Here is a 24,516-nt window from a genome sequence, read left to right on the forward strand (position 1 = left end):
GCTCATCACAAGCCTATGAAGTAGGTACTATTGTTCTGCTGAGAAAACCAAGACAATTGGAGGTTGATTAACTTACATGTGACTGCACAGCTAGTAAATATTAGAGCCAAGTTTCCAATCTAGGCAAACTGATTAGCCAACCTGTGCTCTGATGACGGTGCGATGCTAATAATGAATTTGAGATGGCTTTCTGAATTATGGGAAATTTCATTAGTTTTCTGACAATAGAATAATGAATATTTTCATTTCAGGCAGTATTACAACCTAGTCTGATTGACCCTTCCACTAAAAACACCCAAAATTGATGCATAAAATTAAAAGAAAAAAACTTTTTAAAATGTGCTGATAAGCTGGCAGGAGGTAAGGAACACTGAGATGCCTAAAATTACATGAAAATGTGGACCCAGAGAGGCAAGCTCAACACCAAAGTCAGTTTTCACTCTAATGATATGCACTGGTCCTTGATGGCCCTGGCTTTTGTTTTTCATAAGGTCATAGGATATGGGGATACCAGGCAAAGTCTAGGGCCTGCCCAAGCCGGGGAGTCTAATAAGAGACCTCAATGTAAAGAATTCATAACAGCAAAACAGACTTTCATTTGGGTTTCTAATCCAAATTCCACCCAAAATTTCAAGTTAAGAATGTGGTTTAAAATCATTCTTTGTTGGAAATGCACTCAGATGTGTGAAACTTGTCAATATCAAGACGGAATCGCTTGTGTCAAACCCAAATAAAATAGGAGGTTAAGAAAAGAAAGCCTCGCATACACAAGCCTATGATAAGACTGAGTGAGGGCTCTCATGCGCATATGCCTGCAACAAAAACTTTTGCCAAGGACTTTCAAAATTGCAGCTTGCTATATGTGTCACAAGGACAGATAGCAGGATGCAAAAGAACACTTACCTGACACACCATCTCAACTAATGAACTGACTTCGACTCCTGAAATAAGCCCCAGTAACCAATGTTCTCCTTGTTTCAGAACAAAAACAAATTACATGTACTTCTCTCTTTTACCTTTAAAACCTTCCCCTTGCCTTAACCACTTTGGATATGACTCTGGTCCCCACAGTCCACATACCCCAAATTTGCAAATCCCCTGTACATTCTCAAATAAACTGATTGTCTTTGGAGAATCTCTCTCTGCCTATTATTAGGTTGACAGACACTTGGCAGAATCAAAAAGCAAATCCACTGGAAAGGAGTCAAACTTAAAATCAGTCATCAAACAATTCCCACAGATAAACCAGCAAAGAATAAAAGCTTAGAGCAGAATAAGCTCCAATAAAACACACAAATAAACAAAGCACCATGAGTGTAGAGCCAATAGAAATTATAATCATGAGAATCAAACCCCAAAAGACATCAAGTAGTGCAATTATACTATAGAGAATGAGAGGCATAACCTGGTAGTGCTTTGCATTTATTTCTTGCTCTGTCCCTGCACTACTCTGATATCAGTTAGGAAGCCTTAAGAAATAATTTGGCACTCATATCTGTATTATCTGGAAGCACAGGGACGTTGTCATCCCTGGGGCAATCTTTGACTGATGGGATATGAAAGCTAATACATAAGTCCCATCTTTCACTCTTGGTGGACAATTCTGAGATGACAGCTCTTCAAAAGGTCCCGATGAAATTAAGCCCCACTTGCCCATAGTGGACGATACCTAAGGCACTCTCGTGTTGGCTTTCTCTTCTTCCTTGTTTCACTTTCTCCAGTCCCCTACTCCTGTTCCCTGGGATTACTTCAAGAAACTACCTGCTTGAGAATTGAAAATATGAATAAGGAACGAGAGACTATAAAACATGAACAGAAGTATCTGGAAAACATAACCAAATAGAACTTCTAGAAATAAAAAATCATTTTCATTTAAAATTCAAAGGGTGGTTAAACAAAAGAATAGATACAGTATAAGAAAGAATTAATGAACTGGAAGATAAATAAAAATATTTTGCATAATGCAGAACAGAGACATAAGCATATGTAAAATATGAAAAAGGTGGTAGAGTGCAAATATCTACAAAAGTCAAATTGGAATTCCTGAAGGACAGAATAGGGAAATTTTGAGGAAACAATATTTAAAGAAGTAATGGATGAATTTTCCAGATTGAATGACTCAAATCAGATTGACAAATCCTAAATTGCTAAAGAAAAAACATAAAAAAGCTGAACAAATAAAAAACATAAATTAAGATGTGGAAATAAATATAAATGTACAATAAATAAATGCAAATGGGAGAATAAACCTATTTAAAAGTTAAAATTATCAGACTGAATAAAAAATTTTAAATCCACCATTGAGGTATGTTAAAAAGAAGGCTGTGACATAAGGATAACAAATGGTTGAAATTAGAAGGATGAAAATATATACATATTTTAGAGAGAATCAGAAGAAAATAACTATTGGGTACTAAGCTTAGCACCTGGGTGATGAAATAATCTGTACAACAGACCCCTATGACATGAGTTTATCTATATAACAAACCCACACATGTAACCCTGAACCTAAAATAAAAGTTGTTTAAACATATATATATTTAAAATATGAACAATCAGAGTACAGCTGATATTACTATATTAATATCACACAAAATAGACTTTAAGGCAAAAGACAATGAAACTTAATAATGAAAAAAGGTTAAATTCACCAGCCAGACATAAAAATTCCAAACTAAGTTCTAAATAATATAGCTCAAAGCTATATAAAGTAAAACTTAAAAGAATTACAAGCAAAAATATATACATACCAGTAAAGCTGAAGATTTTAACACGCTTCAGTGGTTGAAGGCTCACTCAATAAAGCAGAAAAATATCAGTAAGGATATAGAAGATTTGAACAATACAGTTAACAAGCTTTACCTGTTGACATATATAGAACATTTTACTCAAAGAGTGGAGAAGCATTTCAAGCTGCAACAGCAATTTATAAAAATTGAACACATTCGGCTGGGTGCAGTGGCTCACGCCTGTAATCCCCACATTTTGGGAGGCCGAGGCGGGTGGATCACAAGGTCAGGAGTTCGAGACCAGCCTGGCTAACATGGTGAGACCCCGTCTCTACTAAAAATACAAAAGTTAGCTGGTTATGGTGGTGGGCATCTGTAATCCCAGCTACTCAGGAGGCTGAGGTAGGAGAATTGCTTGAACCCGGGAGGTGGAGGTTGCAGTGAGCCAAAATCATGCCACTGCACTCCAGCCTGGGCAACAGAGCAAGACTCTGTCTTGAGGAAAAAAAAAAAAAATTGAACACATTCTGGGCCGTGAAACAAAATTCAACTAATTTTAAAGGATTGATATCATACAGGTTATATTTTTTGCCACAAAGCACTTCATAGAATGAAGCACAAATGGCCAGTAAATTATAAAAATGCTGCTTAACTTTTTAATAATCGAGAAAATGAAAATTAAAATATACAGCAATGCCATTTGACACCAACTGTATTGGCAAGATTTTGTACATCTGACAGTCTCAAGTGCTGACAAGAATCTAGCAAAACCACATCTCTTAGACACTGCTAGAGAGTATCACCCCTTTGGAAAACAATTGGGATCATCTATTAAAGTTGGAGATGTACATTAACTATGACTCAGCAATTCCACCAGAAAAACTCTGGCACGTATATAGATGTATAAGAATATTCAAAGCAATATTGGGGTTTTTTTGTGGTTTGTTTGTTTGTTTGTTGAGACAGAGTTTCACTCGTTGCTCAGGCTGGAGTGCAGTGGTGTGATCTCAGCTCACTGCAACCTCCACCTCCCAGGTTCAAGTGATTCTCCTGCCTCAGCCTCCCGAGTAGCTGAGATTGCAGGCATGTGCCACTACACCTGGCTAATTTTGTATTTTTAGTAGAGATGGGGTTTCTCCATGTTGGTCAGGCTGGTCCTGAACTCCCAACCTCAGGTGATCCACCCTCCTCGGCCTCCCAAACTGCTGGGATTACAGGTGTGAGCCACTGAGCCCGGCCAGCAATATTGTTTTAATAGTAAAAACTGGAGGCAATCTAAATGTTTACCATAAATAAGGCCACAATAAACAAATAATAGTGTCCCCCTATGAACATGTGTAAAATTTCTCTGGGAAATACGAAGCATGAGATGCTGGGTCATAGGTACATACATATTGAATTTCACTAAACTTTTTCAGAATTCTTTCCAGAATGGCCCTACTAGTTAACACTCTAGACAGCCTGGTTCAAGAGTTCTCATTGTGCTATATCCTCACTAAAATTTGGTATTTTCTAATTTTTATTTTAAACTCGCCTTTTTTGATTTGCATCTTTTCATATACTTGTTAGCCAGTCAGACTTATCTTTCTATAAAATGCCTAGCCATATCCTTTGTCCATTTGCCTATCAAGTTTCCTGTCTTTCTTATCACTATGCAAGATTTGTTTATACATTCTGTATGTTAACCCCTTATTGGACTTAGACATTATGGATATCTTTCCCAATCTGCCATCTTCTATTAACTTTGTGATATCCTTCAAGGGAGAAAAAAAAACCCCATAATTTTGTAGTAATCAATTTTCACCCTAAGGTTTGTGCTTTTGGAGTCTTATTTATGTTTTTCCCCACCCTCAGGCCATAATTCCTTTAAGTAGTTTCTAGGTTTTATCTGTAGATTTTTTTGTGTGTGTTCTTTGAAAGGTTATTTCTTAGAAACTTTGCAGCTTTACCCCTATTATAGGTAGTATCTAATTTCCAATTACATTTTCCGCTTGGTTACTGCTGATAAAGATGAATGCTATCATTCTTATCTCCCAACAGTTCCAACAGTCTGCTCATTCCACATATTTCTTATATATATAAAATCATAACATCTGCAAAGAATTTCAATTTCACCTCTTCGTTTCCAATCCTGATAACCAATTCTTTTTCTCACATCATAGCATTGGTCAAACCTTCAGTATTATGTCAATTAGTAACAATCTTAAACAGATCTTAATGAGAAGGGCAGTTTCCCCATTAACAAGATATTTGCTGAAGAATTTGTGATATATTGTCTTTATAAAATCAAGGAAATGCCTTTACATTTTGAATTTTATTATAGTTTTTATTAACAAGAGGGGCTGAAGTTTTATCAAGTGTTTATTTCTACAGCAATTGATGTAATCATAGGATTTTTCTCCCTATTCCAAAAATGTATCAGTAACAGACTACACTGATTCTCCAATGCTGAACCATCATATACTTCTGAACTCAAACCTAATTCATCATTGTTGGATTCAATTAGCCAATATTTCACTAGAATTTTCATAAGCATATCTGTAAGCATAATAAGCATGTAGTTTTTAAAAATTATCCTATTGGAATTTGAATCAGAATTGCCCTAGCCTCATAAAATGAGTCAGCACTTTTCTACATCCCCTCTTTTATGGAATAATTTGAATTGGCTGTTCGTTAAATGTTTTGTAAGTCTCACTGTAAAACAGGATCATTTCTGCAATTTTGCAAGCTGACTCTAAAATTTCTATGGAAATGCAAGATCTCAAAAAGAAAAAGAAGACAAGAGTATTTGCACTACTAGATACCTAGACTTACTTATGGAGCTATAGTAATTAAGAGACCATACAAGGACAATAGACCAAGGCAGCACAATAGAAGCAGACCCATGCACAGATAGACACTAAATAGATGACGGTCAATCAATCAATACACAGGAAACATGCTCCTACCTCACAAAAGATATAAAAATACCTATTCCAGGTGGATTATAGATCTAAATGGGAAAACCAAAAATGTTTTAGAAGATAATATTGGGAAACATCTTCATGACTAAATGTTTTAAAAAAGATTTCTGACATACGACAAAAAAAGCACTAACACAGGGGTGAGAGGTATGTGGAAATCATGGTCAAACGGTATAAAGTTTCAGTTATGCCAGGTAAATAAGTTCTGGAGATCTACCAGACAATGTAGTGTCTATAGCTAACAGTATCCTATGTATACTTATATTTGGTAAGAGGGTAGAACTTAGGATAAGTGTTCTTACCACAAAAAATAAAAGTAATAATAAAGAGACGGCAGGAAACTTTGGGAGGTAATAAACATGTTTAAAATCAATTGATTATATGCGTGTAGGTCTCATTTCTTAAAGAGATTGCTTTACTTAATAATTTTATTAACAAGGTGTTAATATTTTATGCACAGAAATCCTGCCAGACAGATGTCACACTTCCTTTTCCAGCTTATGGCTCATGTTTTCCCTCTGTATACCTCTGAAACTTCCAGGCCTTTTCTGTGAATTGAGTAGACAGAGTTTTCTTTTCGTTTCTTTTTTTTTTTTTTTTTTTTTTTTTTTTTTTTTTTTTTTTTTGCTTGAAGTGTAATTTATAGAAATAAACTTTACCTTTTTTTTTTTTTTTTTTGACAGAGTCTCACTCTGTTGCCCAGGCTGGAGTGCAGTGGGGCGACCTCGGCTCATGGCAAGCTCTGCCTCCCAGGTTCACACCATTCTCCCGCCTCAGCCTCCCGAGTAGCTGGGACTACAGGCATGCGCCACCATGCCCGGCTAATTTTTTGTATTTTTAGTAGAGATGGGGTTTCACCATATTAGCCAGGATGGTCTCAATCTCCTGACCTCGTGATTCACCCCCTCGCCTCCAAGTACTCCCCTAATCTTGAGCCCCTGATGAAAACTGATCTGGTTTTTGTTCCAGTAATTTGGCCTTTTCTAAAATGTCATAGAGTATGTCGTCTTTTGTGTCTTGCTTTTGACGTTTTTTTATGTTGTTGCCTGTATCTTTACATTGCTGAATAGTATTCTATTACACTCGGCATCTGTGGGGGACTGGTTCTAGGACCCCCAAGGATCTCAAAATCTGTGAATACTCGAGTTCTGCCGTGGGCCCTGTGGAACCTGCGGATTTGGACTTGGTGCGCAGCAAATGACCGCAGTCTTTGGAGGGAGCTGCAGTCAAACTCAGAAATTTCCGGGCAGCCACGCTCTTTTTTTCCCCCCCGAGACGGAGTTTCGCTCTTGTTGCCCAAGCTGGAGTGCAATGGTGAGATCTCGGCTCACTGCAACCTCCGCCTCCCGGGTTCAAACGATTCTCCTGCCTCAGCCTCCCGAGTAGCTGGGATTACAAGCGCGTGCCACCACGCCCAGCCAATTTTTTTTTTTTTTAGTAGAATGGTTTCACCATTTAGCCAGGCTCTCAACTCCTGCCTCGTGATCCCCTCGGCCTCCAAAGTGCTGGGATTAAGGCGTGAGCCACCGCGCCCGGCCCAGCGACGCTCTTATACAAACATATTTGCATTACTAGCCCAGGCACCTTCCTTCCTAAGTCACTTTATCTGAGGCCTTGGGCAAAGATCTTCTTCTCTGTCAAAGCCTCCTTAACAAGGGGAAACCTTGGGCCGGGGCGGTGGTTCACACCTGTAATCCCAGCACTTTGGGAGGCCAAGGAGGCAGATCATCTGAGGTCAGGAGTTTGAGACCAGCCTGGCCAACATGGTGAAACCTGGTCTCTATTAAAAATAAAAAAATTAGCTGAGTGTGGTGGCGCACGCCTGTAATCCCAGCTACTCGAGAGGCGGAGGCAGGAGAAATTCTTGAACCCGGGAGGCGGAGGTTGCAGTGAGCCGAGATGGCCCCACTGCACTCCAGCCTGGGCAACAGAGCAAGACTCCTTCTCAAACAAAAGGGGAGGGGAGGGGAGTGATGGTGGCGGAGGCTTGAAAACACGTTTCCCCAATTTGACTCAGTCCCCGGTAGTTTTCAACTCCCAGCTCTCCCCCTTCACCCTCCTCCCCAACTTCTCATTCACTGTACTCAACCCGAGTCCATAAAACCACAGGGGCTCCTTCAGCAATGAGATGACCCCACGTCTGTACTTATCTACCTAATCCTCAACCAGTGCACAGTTCTTTGGGGGACATCGAACAGGAAGTCGGTGCCTTCTCCCCTTTTAGCCTCTTGCTTATCCCATCACAGTGATTTAAGACTTAACTCTTTCATTTTTGGCTTGTTTTAATTGGCTACTCCAACACCTAACAGCTCATCTCTCTCCCGGCTCAGCTGAGCCCTTGACAACAGCTAATAGTGTCAAAGCTGGAGTTCAAATCCAGGTAGTCTAGCCCCTCAGTCTGTGCTCCTAGCCATGGTGCTATATTGCCCTCTTTTGTGTTAGACTATTGCAGTCTGAGAAACTGAAGGTGGGTGGCTTGGACAAGGGTAATACAGGTTGGCTAATTTAAAATATATACTTGTTGAACTAAAAAGTTCAACAAGACTTGGTGATGGGTTGGATGTACTAGATGAGAGGAAGAGAAGATGTCATCATCTCAGTTTTTGGCTGGAGCAATTAAGTGGTACCCATTTGCTGAGACAGGAAAGATTGGGATGGGGTGACAGATGGCAGCTGACCACAAGGAAGCAAGAGCTCCTCTCTGGACATATTTAAAGTTTGAGATTCCTAAAAAAACATCCAAGTGAAGATGTAAAGTAGGCCACTGTATATAGAATCTTGGAATTTGAATACAAAATTATTTTTTCTCTATTCCTAGATATTAGGAAAACAGAAATATTATATAAAGGAATACTGTACACACAGCATTTTAATTACTCCTCCTGACTCCTACAATAAGCCTCTTTCAAGAAGCCAATCTTCTGAGAAAAATGTAGAGCCATCTCCAAATATGATTGCTATGTGAACACATAACAGTCTCCAAATCATGAAAACAACCAGGATATCGAATTCTCAAGGAATGACCAGAAGCTAGAACTGAGCAAGCTATTAATTCACCAATGAAAAATTTGAGAACAATTTAATGAATGACTGCCACGCATTAGCCTTATTTTACTATGGTTATCATTTTTTATCCTTTTATTTGCTCAATCAACAGGTTGATCAACTCACTTGTCTCAATCTAGAGAATAATGTAGCAATTCACTTAAGGCAGGTATCTGAAGCTGCACTGGACACAGAGTTTACATCAAGCCGCTGCGCCAATGTCTCTGTAGCTGGTTTTTTTACACCTAAACATATGCTATACTGCACAGTTTTTAAAACTGTTTCAAATATACTTTTCACCTACCCAAGTGAATTTTATTTCCTTTAAGGGTAAATACTGGGTCACAGTCCCTAAACCAGGGTTAAGTACATGGGAGGCATTCAATGGAATTTGTTGATTTGAAAAGTTTTCTGCACTAACTATATGTCCAGCACCCACTCAGGACCACTTTCTCCATTTCAGTCAAACAGACTCGATTCACTCACACAAGTACTACATATACTAATAGTCATTAGATTCTCAGTTTATAGTTTAATGGTTTTGCAACATTAGATGCACAATATATTTTGAAGCACCAAGTATGCTCGAAATTGAACATTTTTATAAAGATAATAAAAGTTAATGACTACCCATGATCTATGATCTGACAATACATCTGTTCTTTCTAATTTTGAGATGATAAAATACCCACACTAGCTTGTTGTGGCACACTGAGAGAGAAGAAATACAGTCCTATTAATCACTCTTAAGTATCAGCTTATTAAGTTATAGTTTCTCAACAGGCTTGTCATACATGACTATTAATAGGCTGCAGGTGTTTCTCTAAAAGTCTTTTTATAATGCACTTATGTCATAAAAAGACAGCATGGAATAACAGAAACCCTAGTGGACTAACAATCAGAAAGTCTAAGTTTTAAATTCTCATTTGGTTAACAAGTATCCCAGAAACCTTGCACAAGTCACCACCTCTCTGGGTCTCCAATTTTCTCACCTGTAAAATGAAGGCACTAATTATAAATTGAAGAAATAAGTATGTGCCAATTTACACCAGACCAGTAGGCAGGTTACAATAACTCAGTACCTAAGACTTTTACCAAGGACATTCTAACAGATATCTGCTCACATTAAAATAGCTTAAAACAAACCATAACATTGGAATTTCTGTTTTTATTGTTAACCTTAAAAGTGAATTTTGTTGTCTAAGAACTGTGGAAATGCAGGAGAACACAGAAACATGTTTCACATGAAAAAATCTTGACTACTGATACACACTGATGTATCTTAAATTGTGGTAAAAATAACCACATTTTTATATATTTTTTTTTGCAGAGACAGGGTATGTTGCCCAGGCTGGTCTCGAACTCCTGGCCTTCAGCAATCCTCCTGCCTTGGTCTCCCAAAATGCCAGGATTACAGGCGTGAGCCACTGTACCTGGCCTCAAAATTTCATTATTAGCTAAGTACCTATTCATAAAGACAACTATTACACACTCTCCAATTGACAAAAGGGTTGCACTCCAAAAGCTTGTAAGTCTAAGTTTTGGAAACATTATAAATGAAGGCTAAGTTCCTAGTTCAGCTCACAAGAGCATAAATGATCCTTGACATAGCTGAACTATACAATATATTATAATAGCAAGTGCTCAAGTGCTGAGTCCTGTGAATGGGGCTTGTGTCATAAAGAAGATGAGTTTCCTCCCGTTCTTGGGTAGTAGACTGGAGGTTGGCAATGATTAAAATAATTTAGTTTTGTCACACAGCTTTGGCTCCCTTTATAACTTTTTACACTCTGGTAGGGCACTTAGCCCTAACTGTGCTACTGTCCTACCTACCAAAGGGTTCCTCCTTCCAACACCCCTTTCTTGAGCCTTCAAGTAGTAATTCTATGACCACAGAGCAATTGATGGACATTTCAACAAATAACCCAGACAATATTATCCCTCCTAGACTATAAGCAGTTTTTAAATGCTATCTGTTATTTATAAAAGCAACAATATTAGAAATCTAAATGTTAATTTTAGAGACATGGTCAAGTAAATTATGATGCATCCATACAACAAAACATTATGCCACCATTCCACAAAATGTTTACAAACAAGCCAGGCACAATAGCATACAGCTGCAGTCCCAGCCACTAGGAAGGCTGATGTGGGGGGATCGCTTGAGCCCAGGAGTTCGAGTCCAGCCTGGGCAACATATACAGAGAGACCTCCATCTCTAGATAAAGCATTTTTTTAATTAAATAAGTTTTAATGAGATGAAAAATGTTTAAAACAAAATGCTAAGTAAATAAAGAAGATACTACATGCTATATTTTTTATGAACTCAACTGTGTAAAAAATGAATTGCTATAGAAGAAAATATAACACAATTGTTGGGTAGTAGAATTATAATTTATTGCTTTTTACCAGTTCGTACACTAATCTATGTTTTGCAGATGTTCCCATATTAAGTACCCCTTTTGTTATTTAAAAAAGTTGGCCGGGCGCGGTGGCTCACGCTTGTAATCCCAGCACTTTGGGAGGCCGAGGCGGGCGGATCACGAGGTCAGGAGATCGAGACCACGGTGAAACCCCGTCTCTACTAAAAATACAAAAAATTAGCCAGGCGTGGTGGCGGGCGCCTGTAGTCCCAGCTATTCGGAGAGGCTGAGGCAGGAGAATGGCGTGAACCCGGGAGGCGGAGCTTGCAGTGAGCCGAGATCGCGCCACCGCACTCCAGCCTGGGTGACAGAGCGAGACTCCGTCTCAAAAAAAAAAAAAAAAAAAAAAAAAAAGTTAAGGGAGAGAAATGTTCATAAATCTCTAGTTGGTAGAATTATAGAGAGCTAAAAACAGTCCTAATTATCAGGCAACGTGGAAACTACTTTGTGGGCAAGAGAGCATTCCTTTTATTTTTTTTTAACTGTTTACAAAGAGTTTAAATAAACTTGTTTTAAATTAAACACATTAAACAAAATCATGAGTTTTGTGATTATGAAAATACTGTTTATCACTCCATAAAATACTGTTTATGGCACTTTATAGATTCAAAAAACCTATTAATGATACTTCTTTTCTGGATTAAAGATAGTGGATGTTTATATATATATGTGTGTGTGTATATATATATGATACATATATATGTATCATACAGAAAATAACATAGGCATATGATTTAGATGTGTGTGTGTATATATATATATCATACAGAAAATAACATAGGCATATGATTTAGATGTGTGTGTGTATATATATATATATATATATATATCATACAGAAAATAACATAGGCATATGATTTGGAGAAACAGGGAAAAAAAAGTTACGAAGTGCGAGAAGTCCATCCCAATATACAACTCATTCCCAGATATAGCAATAGTCTCTTATTCACCTCCTCAGAAATTTTTGTTGCACATAATCCCATATATATTCTATTTCACATTAGTCATTCTTCTATACACTTTATTTCACTTATACCTTAGAAACATTTACATATCAGTATGTATTGATCCATTTTATTCTTTATATATACTAATTAGTATTCTATTCTATGGTTGTAACACATTATTAGTCAGCCCCCTACTGATAGACACTGAAGTTATTCTGTTTTCCTCTATCATGAACAAGGCTTCAACGAATATTATTAGACAAATATCCTTATATACATGAACAAGTGGATCCCTAAGATATAAATTCTTAGAATTTGTGTATCAAAGACTATGAGTACACTGAAAAAATCTGGTGGTGCTACCAAATTGCCTTCCAAAGAATCTGTACCAATTTACAATCTACGGGAACATTTCTGATCAACATAGATTCTTTAAAGCAGACTCCAATGCTTTCAATGGCCAGGAAGATAACATAGAGTAGTGAAGCATGCTGGGCTAAGAAAATGGCGAACTGGTCGGGTGTGGTGGCACAATCCCAGCACTTTGGAGAGGCTGAGGCGGGGGGATCACTTGAGGTCCCTAGGGGTTCAAGACCAACCTGACCAACAAGATGAAACTCTGTCTTTATTAAAAATACAAAAATTAGTCGGGTGTGATGGTGCAGGCCTAAAATCCCAGCTACTCGGGAGGCTGAGGAGCAGAATCACTTGAACCCAGGAGGGGTTTGCAGTGAGCTGAGATCATGCCACTGCACTCCAGCCTGGGCAACAGAGTAAAAAAAAAAAAAAAAGAGGGTAGAAGAAAGAGGGGGGAGGGGGGGAGAGAGAGAGAGAGAGAGAGGAGGAAATGGCAAACTGGAGAAGGCATTTAGTTATTCAAAGCAGCAGCATTTACTCAATTCCAGAGTAATAATAATGCTTTGTAGGAATATGCACCCATGCACCCAATATTGTCAGATTGTCTTACTGCTCAAAAGGACCCAAAACTCCTGACTTCCACATGAAATCTTCGGGTTTTGTAAAATGTTGATAACTCATTCAAAATTTTAGAAACAGTACGACAAACAAAACATGTGAGTAGGAATCATCTCCTGGGCCTCCAAATTGTGACCTATCCTTTAAAGCTTGCATTTCCCCTGATACCCAAAAGGCTGCCTGAATAGTAGAGGCTGTGTTCAGCAGATTATTTCCAGGCTAGGATTTCCTTCTATTACATTTTGTTTTGGGGTTAACTCAAAAATGGATTTTATTAACTATGTGGTTAATAACTATCCCCTCAAACTATGTGGATAACTTAATCTACTCTGCCCAGATAGTTTCATTAATCGGTTTCCTATAATACATTCCCTTGCTTTATATTCGAGTGTTTTATTTCTGTTTTCTTCCTTATATGAAACTACTATGTTTTAAGAATTGAGTCATTTTCCTATTAATATAATCTTCTTTTTCCCAAAGGAGAAAATCTAATCATTTTTCTATACTACCTTGCATTCAACATATCCATCTACATATAGAAGAAATTGTGGGAATGGAGTAAATTAGAAAGACGCTACCTCTAAATAGTATTTTTAATCTTTGTAAAATCTCTTTATATTAACTACACTCTTATTTTAAAAATGTGAAAAAATAAATCCTGAAATAACCAGATTTATATTTTAAAATATTCAAATTCATGGTTAAAATACTATTTTATGTATATGTATATGGGTATATATATATACATATATGTATATGGGTATATATATACACATATATGTATATGAATACATATATGTATATGGGTATATATATACACATATATGTATATGAATATATATACACATATGCATATGAATATATATACACATATGTATATGAATATATATACACATATGTATATGAATGTATATACACATATATGTATATGAATGTATATACACACATATATGTATATGAATATATACATATATATATATTTTTGAGACAAAGTCTCACAGGCTGGAGTGCAGTCACATGATCATGGCTCATTACAGCCTCCACCTCCTGGGCTCAAGCGATCTCGCACCTAGCCTTCCGACCACAGGCACATGCCACCATGCCCAGCTTATTTTTATTTTTTTGTAGAGATGGGGTCTTCCTATGTTGTCTAGGCTGGTCTTGAACTTCTGGGCTTAAGCAATTCTCCCACCTCAGCCTCTCAAAATGCTGAGATTACAGACATAAGCCACCACACTCAGTTATTTAATATTTTATTATCTATCTCTTTTAAATAACTACTTGCAAAAAAACTAATATGACAAAGCCAATGTATTGTATGGTTATAAAAAGAAACATATCTGTAAACATTAGTATTATAAGCAGTGTAATATTAAAGGTGGCTATCTATTTGAAAACTCAGAAGGCAGTGACTTCTACAATTAAGTTTCAAAAAATCAAAACATAAAACATTATTAGCTTCAGTTACCATAAATAAAGCATCTGAATCTTAATTTTAGAGCTAATGGATAATTCCTAAATTTCATGTAATCTGTTAAGACATATTTTGTTAACATTTAGAAAAGACAAGAGAACAAGAGAACCAAAACCAATGAATTAAAGGAGCTTTATAATTTAGCAAAACTTTCAACTTACATGTCTCTCAAACATTACTGACAAACATAATGACTGCTTATGAGAAAATCTGCATATGTCATTCTACGAACAGTAATGTCATTAATATTCTACTTTTAGTTTCCAAGGGAAGATCCTAAACATTACAAATCCTTCTGTTAGCATTTCTTCGTGTATGAATGTTCCTACTTCCTGTTCAAACATATGCTGTAGCTATTCAAGTACGTCTTTTCAAAATAAAACTGATTAACCACCCAAAAATTAAAAAACCCAACACCCAAGTGATATTAGGCACATATCACTTGAACTTGACATTTTAATGATGAAAAGCAAATTTAAGAAGCAAAAAAATTAACATACTTAAATTATAATTTGCACATCAGATTACTTTTTCAGATGTGTCAGAGCTCACAGATAAAAGTAATGAAAAGAAATGTGGTAAAATACATTTTAATTTTACCTTCATTATAAATTAAAATGAGGCATAACAAAAACATTGAGACCATAATATATACATACGGAAAACTGGCCACTGAAAGATGCAAATAATTCATACAATATAGTGTAAGCTTTAATATATAAATTAGATGTCATTTCATCAACTGTTAGTATCATCGGTCTAAATTTTACAATATATATTAAAATATTAAAATGCTAAAAAAAATTGCAATATAGAATACACTCTGGGAAAATACATATTTGTGGCTTTATAGACAATCTAAATTAATCCATTCTATACAATAGTTTTCTAAAATATAAATGGCGCTTTACATGCAAAAGAACATACCAGCTGGATGACCTCATATATCAGAAATTAGGAGAAAACACCCTTTTAACAAGACAGTTACATAGCAGAGGTGGAATGTAGAATCAGATTTTGCCTTAATACAATCTTGGATAAAATTAATTATGAAAAAGGACAGTCTCTATTACTTTCAGTTAGCATTTTAAAAAATAAAATCTACTGTGATCTTATATTTTCTAATTGTATCACAAACAGAGAAAACATAAAAGGGAAAAGAGAGAAACAGAAAACCTGATGATCCTTTATAAATTGGAAGCATCAGCCCTGCCTATGGGTTGCATTTAGGCTGCTTTTTTGTTGACATTTTCCCAAATTACTTCTGCCATTCTGAATTGTGCATCAGTAGTCAGATGAGTTTTCCAGACTTCATCATGCCATTGTGTAACCATAGCTGCCACAATGTAGTGCCACAAGAAGTCTGTCCTTGAGTATTTCTTTACTTGGGTATTCAGGTAACTTGAGCATGTTGATGCTTTAAAAGAAAAATAAACCACCATTAAACAGGAAATCTATAAAATTTCTGATTGTTTTGTCTAGCAGTGAAAACACTACTCATAATTAACATAAAATCATCCTCCCAAATTTGCATTCAGATTGAAAAACCCTAAAGTGGTATTTAAAAAGAAGAAAAAATCTGCTGCATTGCAGTTCCTTTCAGCATGCAAATGCAGTGGAAGAAAATACATTCCTTTCAGCTTAAAATAAACAAGCAATAGGGCAATTTAGTTTGAAATGATGGTGTGTAACTCAGTGCTACTTATGATAGTGTAACTTTAGTGATACTTGAACTATAGTCAATTAAATTGTAGGGAGTTAGGGTTTCCTCATTTTCCCTACCAAAAACGGGGGCACAAAAAACTACATAATTACTTATCAGTGATTCCAAAATCCTGGAGAGGGATCACAGCTGAGGTTTTCCTCTCAATGCAGCAACAGTTAGACCTCCGATCATTCAAAATTAATCAAAACAACATGTACAGCATTTAAATAAACCAAGTCAACATACCATGTGCTTGAAGTTGGTAAAAGATTTGGAGTATATGGCACAGCAGCGATTGTAAAGTTTTGCAATCCACTTCCACCCATGATATTAGCAAACCCACCATGTGGGACCCTGGAACTAAGAGTTTATATCTTAATACATTGTAATCATGAAAGAAAGATATTTGTGACAGACAAATTTCAAGTTCTAAGTTCGGGTAGGAATATATCCAACTCTAGGACAATGACAACATGACATTTTTTTAGTCTACAAAACTCCAATTCATTACTGTAAGTTGCTTTGTGATTAGTTAGCAAGCTTCCATGGAGACACCCCTCCACATTTCCATAAGCTATACTATGCTTGCAATTGGCCACAGCACATACCTCAATATTGCGTTTAGCATTCTACATTTACAATTATTTGCTTTCATGTGGCTCTCTATTGAAGTGGGGCTGATTTGAGGGCCCAAACAAGTCATATTTACATCTATATCCCTGGGGCTAGCAAAATGCCTGGAGTAGACATTCATTAAATGTTTGTTGAATAGATTAATATTTGATTGACTAATTCAAGCAATAAATGCTCTGACATGTAATCCAAATGATTTCCTTGTTTGTGAAAAATATCTAGGCCCTAAAAGTTTGTTTTGTTTTTTATAGTGGAAAAACTGAAAAATTCTTTATGTTCCTCTTTTATTTGATATTCAGAATACCAAATATATTTTTCAAACATCGCCTAACATAATGAGGCCATAGGAAGGCTAACATATAATGCACAACACATCAGTAGAAAATTTAATCTTGGGTACATGACTGCAGAGGATGTAATTATAACTTCTCAAGTTCTATATACATCGAAAAGAAAATTAATATTTCTTCTAAAGTTTGCCTGTGTATGTACCATGATTAAACTGATACAAAAAAAACATTCTATTGCTTTTAAAATGAGGTGCTGTAGTGCTTTTTGGATAAATTAGAATAATGACAAAGGAACATTTAGTGTATAGATTACTAAATACATACTTGCAAACATCTGAATAAAATTTAAAATACTTCCTTAAAAATATGATTTATAACATAAAGCATAGTTTAGTTCACTTAAAAAAAAAGTTGAACCTCAAATAGCCTAAACAATCTAGAAAAAAAAGAAGAAAGGTGGCAGACTCACATATCCTGATTTCAAAACTTATTACAAAGCTGCGGTAATCAAAACAGTGTGATACTGCCAAGAAAAGAGACATATGAACCAGTAGAACAGAATAGAGGCCAGAAATAACCCCTCACATACATAATGAAATGATTTTCAACTAGAGTGCCAACAACATTCAAAGGGGAAAAGACAGTCTTTTCAATGAAGTGTGTTGGGAAAACTGGATATTCACTACAACAAAAATGAAGTTGGACCCCTACTTTACACTAAGTTACTTAAAAACTAACTCAAAATGGATTGAAGACCTAAATGTAAGAGCTAATACTATAAAACTCTTAGAAGAAAATATAAGAGAAAAGCTTCATAATACTGGATTTGGCAATGATTTATTGAACACGACCAAATTGATATCCAGAACATATAAAGAATTCCCATAGCAAAAAAAAAACAAAAAAACAAAAAAAAAGCCCAATTAAAAATGGGCAAAGAATTGAAATAGACATTTCTCCAAAAAAAGATAAACAAATGCCCAATAAGCACATGAAAAGATGCTCAACATCACCATTTACTAGGGAAATGCCAATCAAAACCACTTCACACTCATTAAGATGACTATCAGCAAAAAATCAAAAAAACAAAAGACAGAAAATCACAAGTATTGGCAAGGATGTGGAGAAATTGCTGCTGGGAATGTAAAATGATGCAGTCTCTGTGGAAAACAGTATGCAGGTTCCTCAACAAAATTAACAGAATTACAATACAGAATTATCATATGATCAGGCAATTCCACTTCTGGGTATATATCCAAAAGAACTGAAAGCACGGACTCAAGGAAGTATCTGCGCATCCAGCAGCATTATTCACAATAGCCAAATGGTAAAAGCAACCCAAGTGTCCATCAATAGATGGCTGGATAAGCAAAGTGTGGTGTATATATACAAGGGAGTATTATTTAGCCTTAAAAAGGAAGGGAATTTTGATATCTGCTACAAAATGGATGAATCTAGAAGACCTTATGCTAAGTGAAATAAAGCAATCACAAAAGGACAAATATTGTATGATTCCATTTATATGAAGTTCTTAGAGTAGTCAAATTCGTAAACATAAAATAGGTGGTTGTTAGAGGCGGGTGGAAAAGGAGGATGGGGAGTTAGTGTTTAACAAGTACAGTTTCAGCTGGGAAAGATGAAAAAATTCAGGAGATGGATGGTGGTGATAGTCACACATTAATGCGAATGCACTTAATGCCACAAAAGTGTGCACTTAGAAAATTGTTTAAATGATAAATTTTTATGATATACATTTACACACACATACACACACACAAACGGTCGAAAATATGCACCAGGATTGTCTATTTGAAATCACTGATATGTACATGATGTACATCCACAGGGAAAAAAACATTTAACAATCCAATATGAAAGAATCCCTAAAAACAGCAATTTTCTCTTCTATCTGGGAAGTCGTCTGGTTTGGTTTACTGATGAAATTCTTCAGCTTACTTTAGTAAACCAAGGCAATATTAAGAGTATGCCCGAATCTTGCTTATAAGACACTAATGCATAAATAATTCCTACTAACAGCAAGAGAATATATACAGAAGACCTGGCTATATCTCTTTTTAAGTTGAAATAAAATTCAACATTAGTTAATTTATAGATTTAACTTTTGCCTAAAAAATTAACAAGGTGACCAAACATAAAAAGGGATAAAAATCAAGCCGTTCTGAATTTCCTATGATGTTGAATTTCAAATTAAATGTAACTATTTTATCAAGGCAAGATGAGAAAATAAATGTTGACATTGATTTTTATACAAATTATAGCACAGTATTTCAATATCAATATGATCAATCTAATGTCCTCCACACAAGTACATTTTGAACAGTAAGTTAAAAATTCAGAAGATCCTCGTTTTAACATCTTAATTAAAATTATTCTATAAGCTGATAAACCATTCCTGAAACCTTATTCCCTTTCCTACACTATGAATAAATACAGCTGGCCCCATACTTATATAATCAGATCTGATCATGTTAAGATCATAATTCATCAGGCATAAGTATATATGAGAAAAATAAATAAAACAGTCTTTGGCTGAATATTATGACACTTACATTATACAGTATAAAATTACAGTAAACAAAAATGGCATATTTCTATTTTATTTAAAAAGTAATTGGCCGGGTGCGGTGGCTCACGCCTGTAATCCCAGCACTTTGGGAGGTCGAGGCTGGTGGATCACTTGAGATCAGTAGAGACCAGACTGGCCAACATGGTGAAACCCCGTCTCTACTAAAAATACAAAAATTAGCCAGGCGAAGTGATGTGTGCACCTGTAATTGGAGGCTAAGGAAGGAGAATCGCTTGAACCCAGAAGGTGGAAGTTGCAGTGAACTGAGATCAACCACTGCACTCCAGCCTGGGCAATAGAGCAAGACTTCATCTCAAAAAAAAAAAAAGAAAGAAATCAGCCGGACACAGTGATTCGCACCTGTAATCCCAGCACTTCGGGAGGCCGAGGCAGGTGGATCACTTGAGGTCAGGAGATCAAGACCACCCTGGCCAACATGGTGAAACTCCATCTCTAGTAAAAATACAAAATTAGCTGGGTGTCGTAGTAGGCGCCTGTAATCCCAGCGACTCGGGAGGGCTGAGGCAGGAGAATCACTTGAACCTGGGAGGCGGGGGCTGCAGTGAGCCAAGATTGTGCCACAGCACTCCAGCCTGGGAAACACAGCAAGACTCTTTCTCAAAAGAAAAAAAAAAAGAAATCATCAAGTCTGATTCTTAAGGGATAATGAAACAGTAAAACATTTAAGATAGCCTTATAGAGCAACAAAATATTAATGTCAATACTATAAAAATATTCAAAAATCACTTTTTGCATTAATTCTTGGTTCAACAATTGGAACACATTTGATTTTTCAGTAAGGTTGCACTAAATTATACTACAGACCTGTAGAAAGATACTTCAGTATCTAAATATAAACTAATACAGAATCAGAATTTTCCAAAAATTAAAAAAGAAAAAAAAATTATACTTTTGGTTTTGAACAAGTACTATACCTATACTAATGACTGGGAGTTCGAGGTAAAATTTAAGATTTTAAAAAGCTTAAAACTTTCTCAGTTTGAACTCAAAATATAGAGCTCTAATTACACTCAATGTTGAAAGGTGGATTCTTCAGTCCAAGGGCGAAGCTAGCTCTGTGTTGTCAGCTTCCTTGGCTTCTACTCTTCACCCACGTCTTTCACCTCCATTCAAGTGTGGATTTGCCACACTTCATAACTAAATAATAAATAGCACACCTGTTTTCGGCATTGCTAACAATGACTGTACTATTTAAAGTGGAGAAGCCTTGTATATTACTAATTCTAGTGTTTTACCCTATAGGAGCAGCCACCTAAGAGACAACTTAGTACTAAAAAACTTGAATAACTGATTTCTGCATCTTAAAGACTCATACTGACAAATCATGGGGAAAATATAATAATTCACTAGATGGTGTTGAAGTATAAACCATTTAGAAAAATATACTTGACAACATAAACCAAAATAAGGTCCAGATGGTTTAAAAATCAGAATGTAAAAACAGAAATTATAAAAACTTACATTAAAAAATTTATATAAACATATATATAAAATCTTAAGAGTAGGGAAGAATTTACAAAAACCACAAAGGAAAGTAATGATAATCAATTTGGCAATATGGTAATTTAAAACTTTCAAGTTATAAATTTAAATTACATGGAAATCTCTATATTTAACTTTGATAAACCAAGAAAACTATTTGCAGAGTTAATACCCCTAATATATAAACAACACTTAAAACTGAATTTTTAAAAATGATTGTGGAATACCAAAGAATAAAGATAGGTAATTCATACCACACACAAAAAACTATATAAAATAAATTATATGAAAGTAAAAATGGGCCGGGGGCAGTGGCACACACCTACATGTAATCCCAGCATTTTGGGAGGCCGAGGCAGGGATATCACGAGGTCAGAAGATCGAGACCATCCTGGCTAACAAGGTGAAAGCCTGTCTCTACTAAAAATACAAAAATTAGCTGTGCATGGTGGCGGGCGCCTATAGTCCCAGCTACTTGGGAGGCTGAGGCAGGAGAACGGCGTGAACCCAGGAAGCGGAGCTTACAGTGAGCTGAGATCAAGCCACTGCACTCCAGCCTGGGCGACAGAGCGAGACTCCGTCTCAAAAAAAAAAAAGTAAAAATGACTATACCCTGTGCTGATAAAAGGAGTACATTCTCTCATTCTCTACTGACATCAATACCCTTCTAGAAGATAAATGAATATGTATCAAGATTATAAAAATTTATATATTCTCATACACAAAAATTTCCTTTCTAAGAATTTATCCTCTATAATCAGACTGTCCCACAAGGATAGAAGCAGAAAAATTCCTTATTTGTACAGTATTATTCATAAATAGGAAAATTTAGCAATAAAGAATCAATTAAAGGAAGTCCCTAAAAATAAAACTAGACAGCCATTAAAAATTACATAGATCTACAAATTGAACAATTTAGTAACATACTGCTAAATTCAAAAAGTTATAAAATAGCAATGGTTTTAAAAGTAAAAATTATATATGTGTTAAAAATTCTTTAAGAATAACAAAAATGTTATCAGTGATTATTTTTAGGAATACAGATTGGAAGTGGTTTTTTTCCTCCTATCTGAATTGTCAAATTATCAACTTTCTTACATAAAAAATATAATTATTTTTCATCCTTTTTATTAAGTTATTCAAGCCTGTGAATATTTCTTGGCATTCAGAGGCAAAAAACAAAAACAAAAAAACAAGTTTTTCTTTTATATTTTTAGTCTATAACCTGTTAATTGTTATGTCTTATTTATTTATTACTTATTATTATTATTATTATTTTTTGAGACAGGGTGTCACAGTGTCACCCCAGCTAGAGTGCAGTGGCACAATCTCGGCTCACTGCAATCTCCACCTCCCAGGCTCAAGTGATCCTCCCACCTCAGACTCCTGAGTAGCTGGGACCACAGGCGTGCGCCATCATGCCCAGATAATTTTTGTATTTTTGTAGAGACAGGGTTTCGCCATGTTGCCCAGGCTGGTCCCAAACTCCTGAGCTCAAGTGATCTGCCCACCTCAGCCTCTCAAAGTGCTAGGATTACAGGCGCTACTATAAATGTCTTATCTTTAATACCAAAACAAATCTTTAATACCTAAAACAGTGGAAAGGGTGGTAACTTATTGACAATTCAGAGTAATAATTCCTCATTTTAGTTATCTCTAAGCCATAAAAACAATATATTAAATTATTTCCATATTATCATAAAAATACTGCTTACTTGCCAGTAACAAACTGCAAGAGAAGTACTGTGCCCAGCCTATTTATTTATTCTTTAAAATTAGATTTATAGTGTGACTCCAACTATTTTTCTAACTATACAGTAAAAAGACTAAAAAAATTAAGCAAAATGTTAACTGTATATATCTCTGAATATGGGATCACTTAACATTAAGGATTTTAATTTTCTTCTATTTTCTCCATTTTCCAAATTTACTACAATGATTAAACACTACTTTTAAAATAAAAAAAACATGGTTTTTAAAAATTATAGGCCGGGCACGGTGGCTCACACCTGTAATCCTAGCACTTTGGGAGGCCGAGGCAGGTGGATCACCTGAGGTCAGGAGTTCAAGACCAGCTTGGCCAAGATGGTGAAACCTCATCTCTACTAAAAAAAAAAAAAAAAAAAAAATACAAAAATTAGCCGCCCAAAAAAAAATGCAAAAATTAGCTGGGTATGGTGGCAGGCCCTGTACTCCCAACTACTTGTGAGGCTGAGGCAGGAGAATCGCTTGAACCCAGGGGGCGGAGGTTGCAGTGAGCCAAGATCGAGCCACTGCACTCCAGCCTGGGGGACAGAGTGAGACTCTGTCTCAAAAAAAAAAAAAAAAAAATTATATATGTATTTTATATAGATATATATTCACAATTATGCTTTTTAAATATGCAGGAAAAACATAGAAGTAAATATATTAAATTGTTTATAGTGGTTATGGCTGATGGGCTATGGTTTTTCTTATTCTAATTTTCTATTTTCTAACTTTCCTAGGAGAAATATGTACATTTATAACAAAAAAACCGAACTACATTTTCATAAATAGAAGATAAAATTCTGTTATCCAAAATGAAAATCAGACTTTTTTTTACATCTTTCAGAAACACAAGCTAAAAGACGGTTAAATCATCTAGTTTTCTAATATCTATTATATTTAACTGGTTCCAAAAGTGAACTTTTCAGAGAAGTGTGGTACCATGAATTACTTTTTAGGCCATGAATCTTGACACTTTAAAGTTTACTTTGAATTATAGAAAAACTGTTGTGTATGGGTAATATAGAGTATGCATATGAGTTAACCAGGACAAACTGAATTGCCATACTATTAAACCAAACCAGCGATATACAAATATTAAAAATTTGGCTACTGTCATTGACCTACCTGCAGAGCAAAAAGATTTCCAAATTATAAAGTACAATATACTGGTAATCCTGATTGGAGATGCTTTTGAATATATTAAATAAACATGATTGCTCACTACTATAAATGTCTTATCTTTGATACCAAAATAAATCTTTCTTTAATACCTAAAACAGTGGAAAGGGTGGTAAGTTACTGACAATTCACAGTAATAATTCCTCATTTTAGTTATCTCTAAGCCATTAAAAGCAGAATACATTAAATTATTTCCATATTATCATAAAAATACTGCTTACCTGCCAGTAACAAACTGTAAGAGAAGAACTCTCTCCTCTTGAGTAATGTCTTCTACAACTTCCCAGAACCACTAACAACAACAACAAAAAACT

General features: G+C 35.7%; 1 protein-coding gene across 5 annotated transcripts in view; it reads right to left on the reverse strand.

The window, feature by feature from the left end:
* Window positions 1-14,318: 14,318 nt before the first annotated feature.
* Window positions 14,319-24,516, reverse strand: part of HACE1 (HECT domain and ankyrin repeat containing E3 ubiquitin protein ligase 1) — a 133,659-nt gene continuing 123,461 nt past the window's right edge. For all 5 annotated transcript variants that reach the window (XM_030809516.1, XM_030809514.1, XM_030809515.1 and 2 more), the window contains 3 exons: window positions 24,424-24,494; window positions 16,508-16,621; window positions 14,319-15,973 (listed from right to left, as the gene is read on the reverse strand). In XM_030809516.1, the coding sequence (XP_030665376.1) occupies window positions 15,871-15,973; window positions 16,508-16,621; window positions 24,424-24,494 (288 nt within the window). In that variant the 3' untranslated portion in view covers window positions 14,319-15,870. The remainder of the gene's footprint in view (window positions 15,974-16,507; window positions 16,622-24,423; window positions 24,495-24,516) is intronic.

Source organism: Nomascus leucogenys, chromosome 3 (genome assembly GCF_006542625.1).
Source record: "Nomascus leucogenys isolate Asia chromosome 3, Asia_NLE_v1, whole genome shotgun sequence".
In the NCBI taxonomy this organism is placed as follows: Eukaryota; Metazoa; Chordata; class Mammalia; order Primates; family Hylobatidae; genus Nomascus; species Nomascus leucogenys.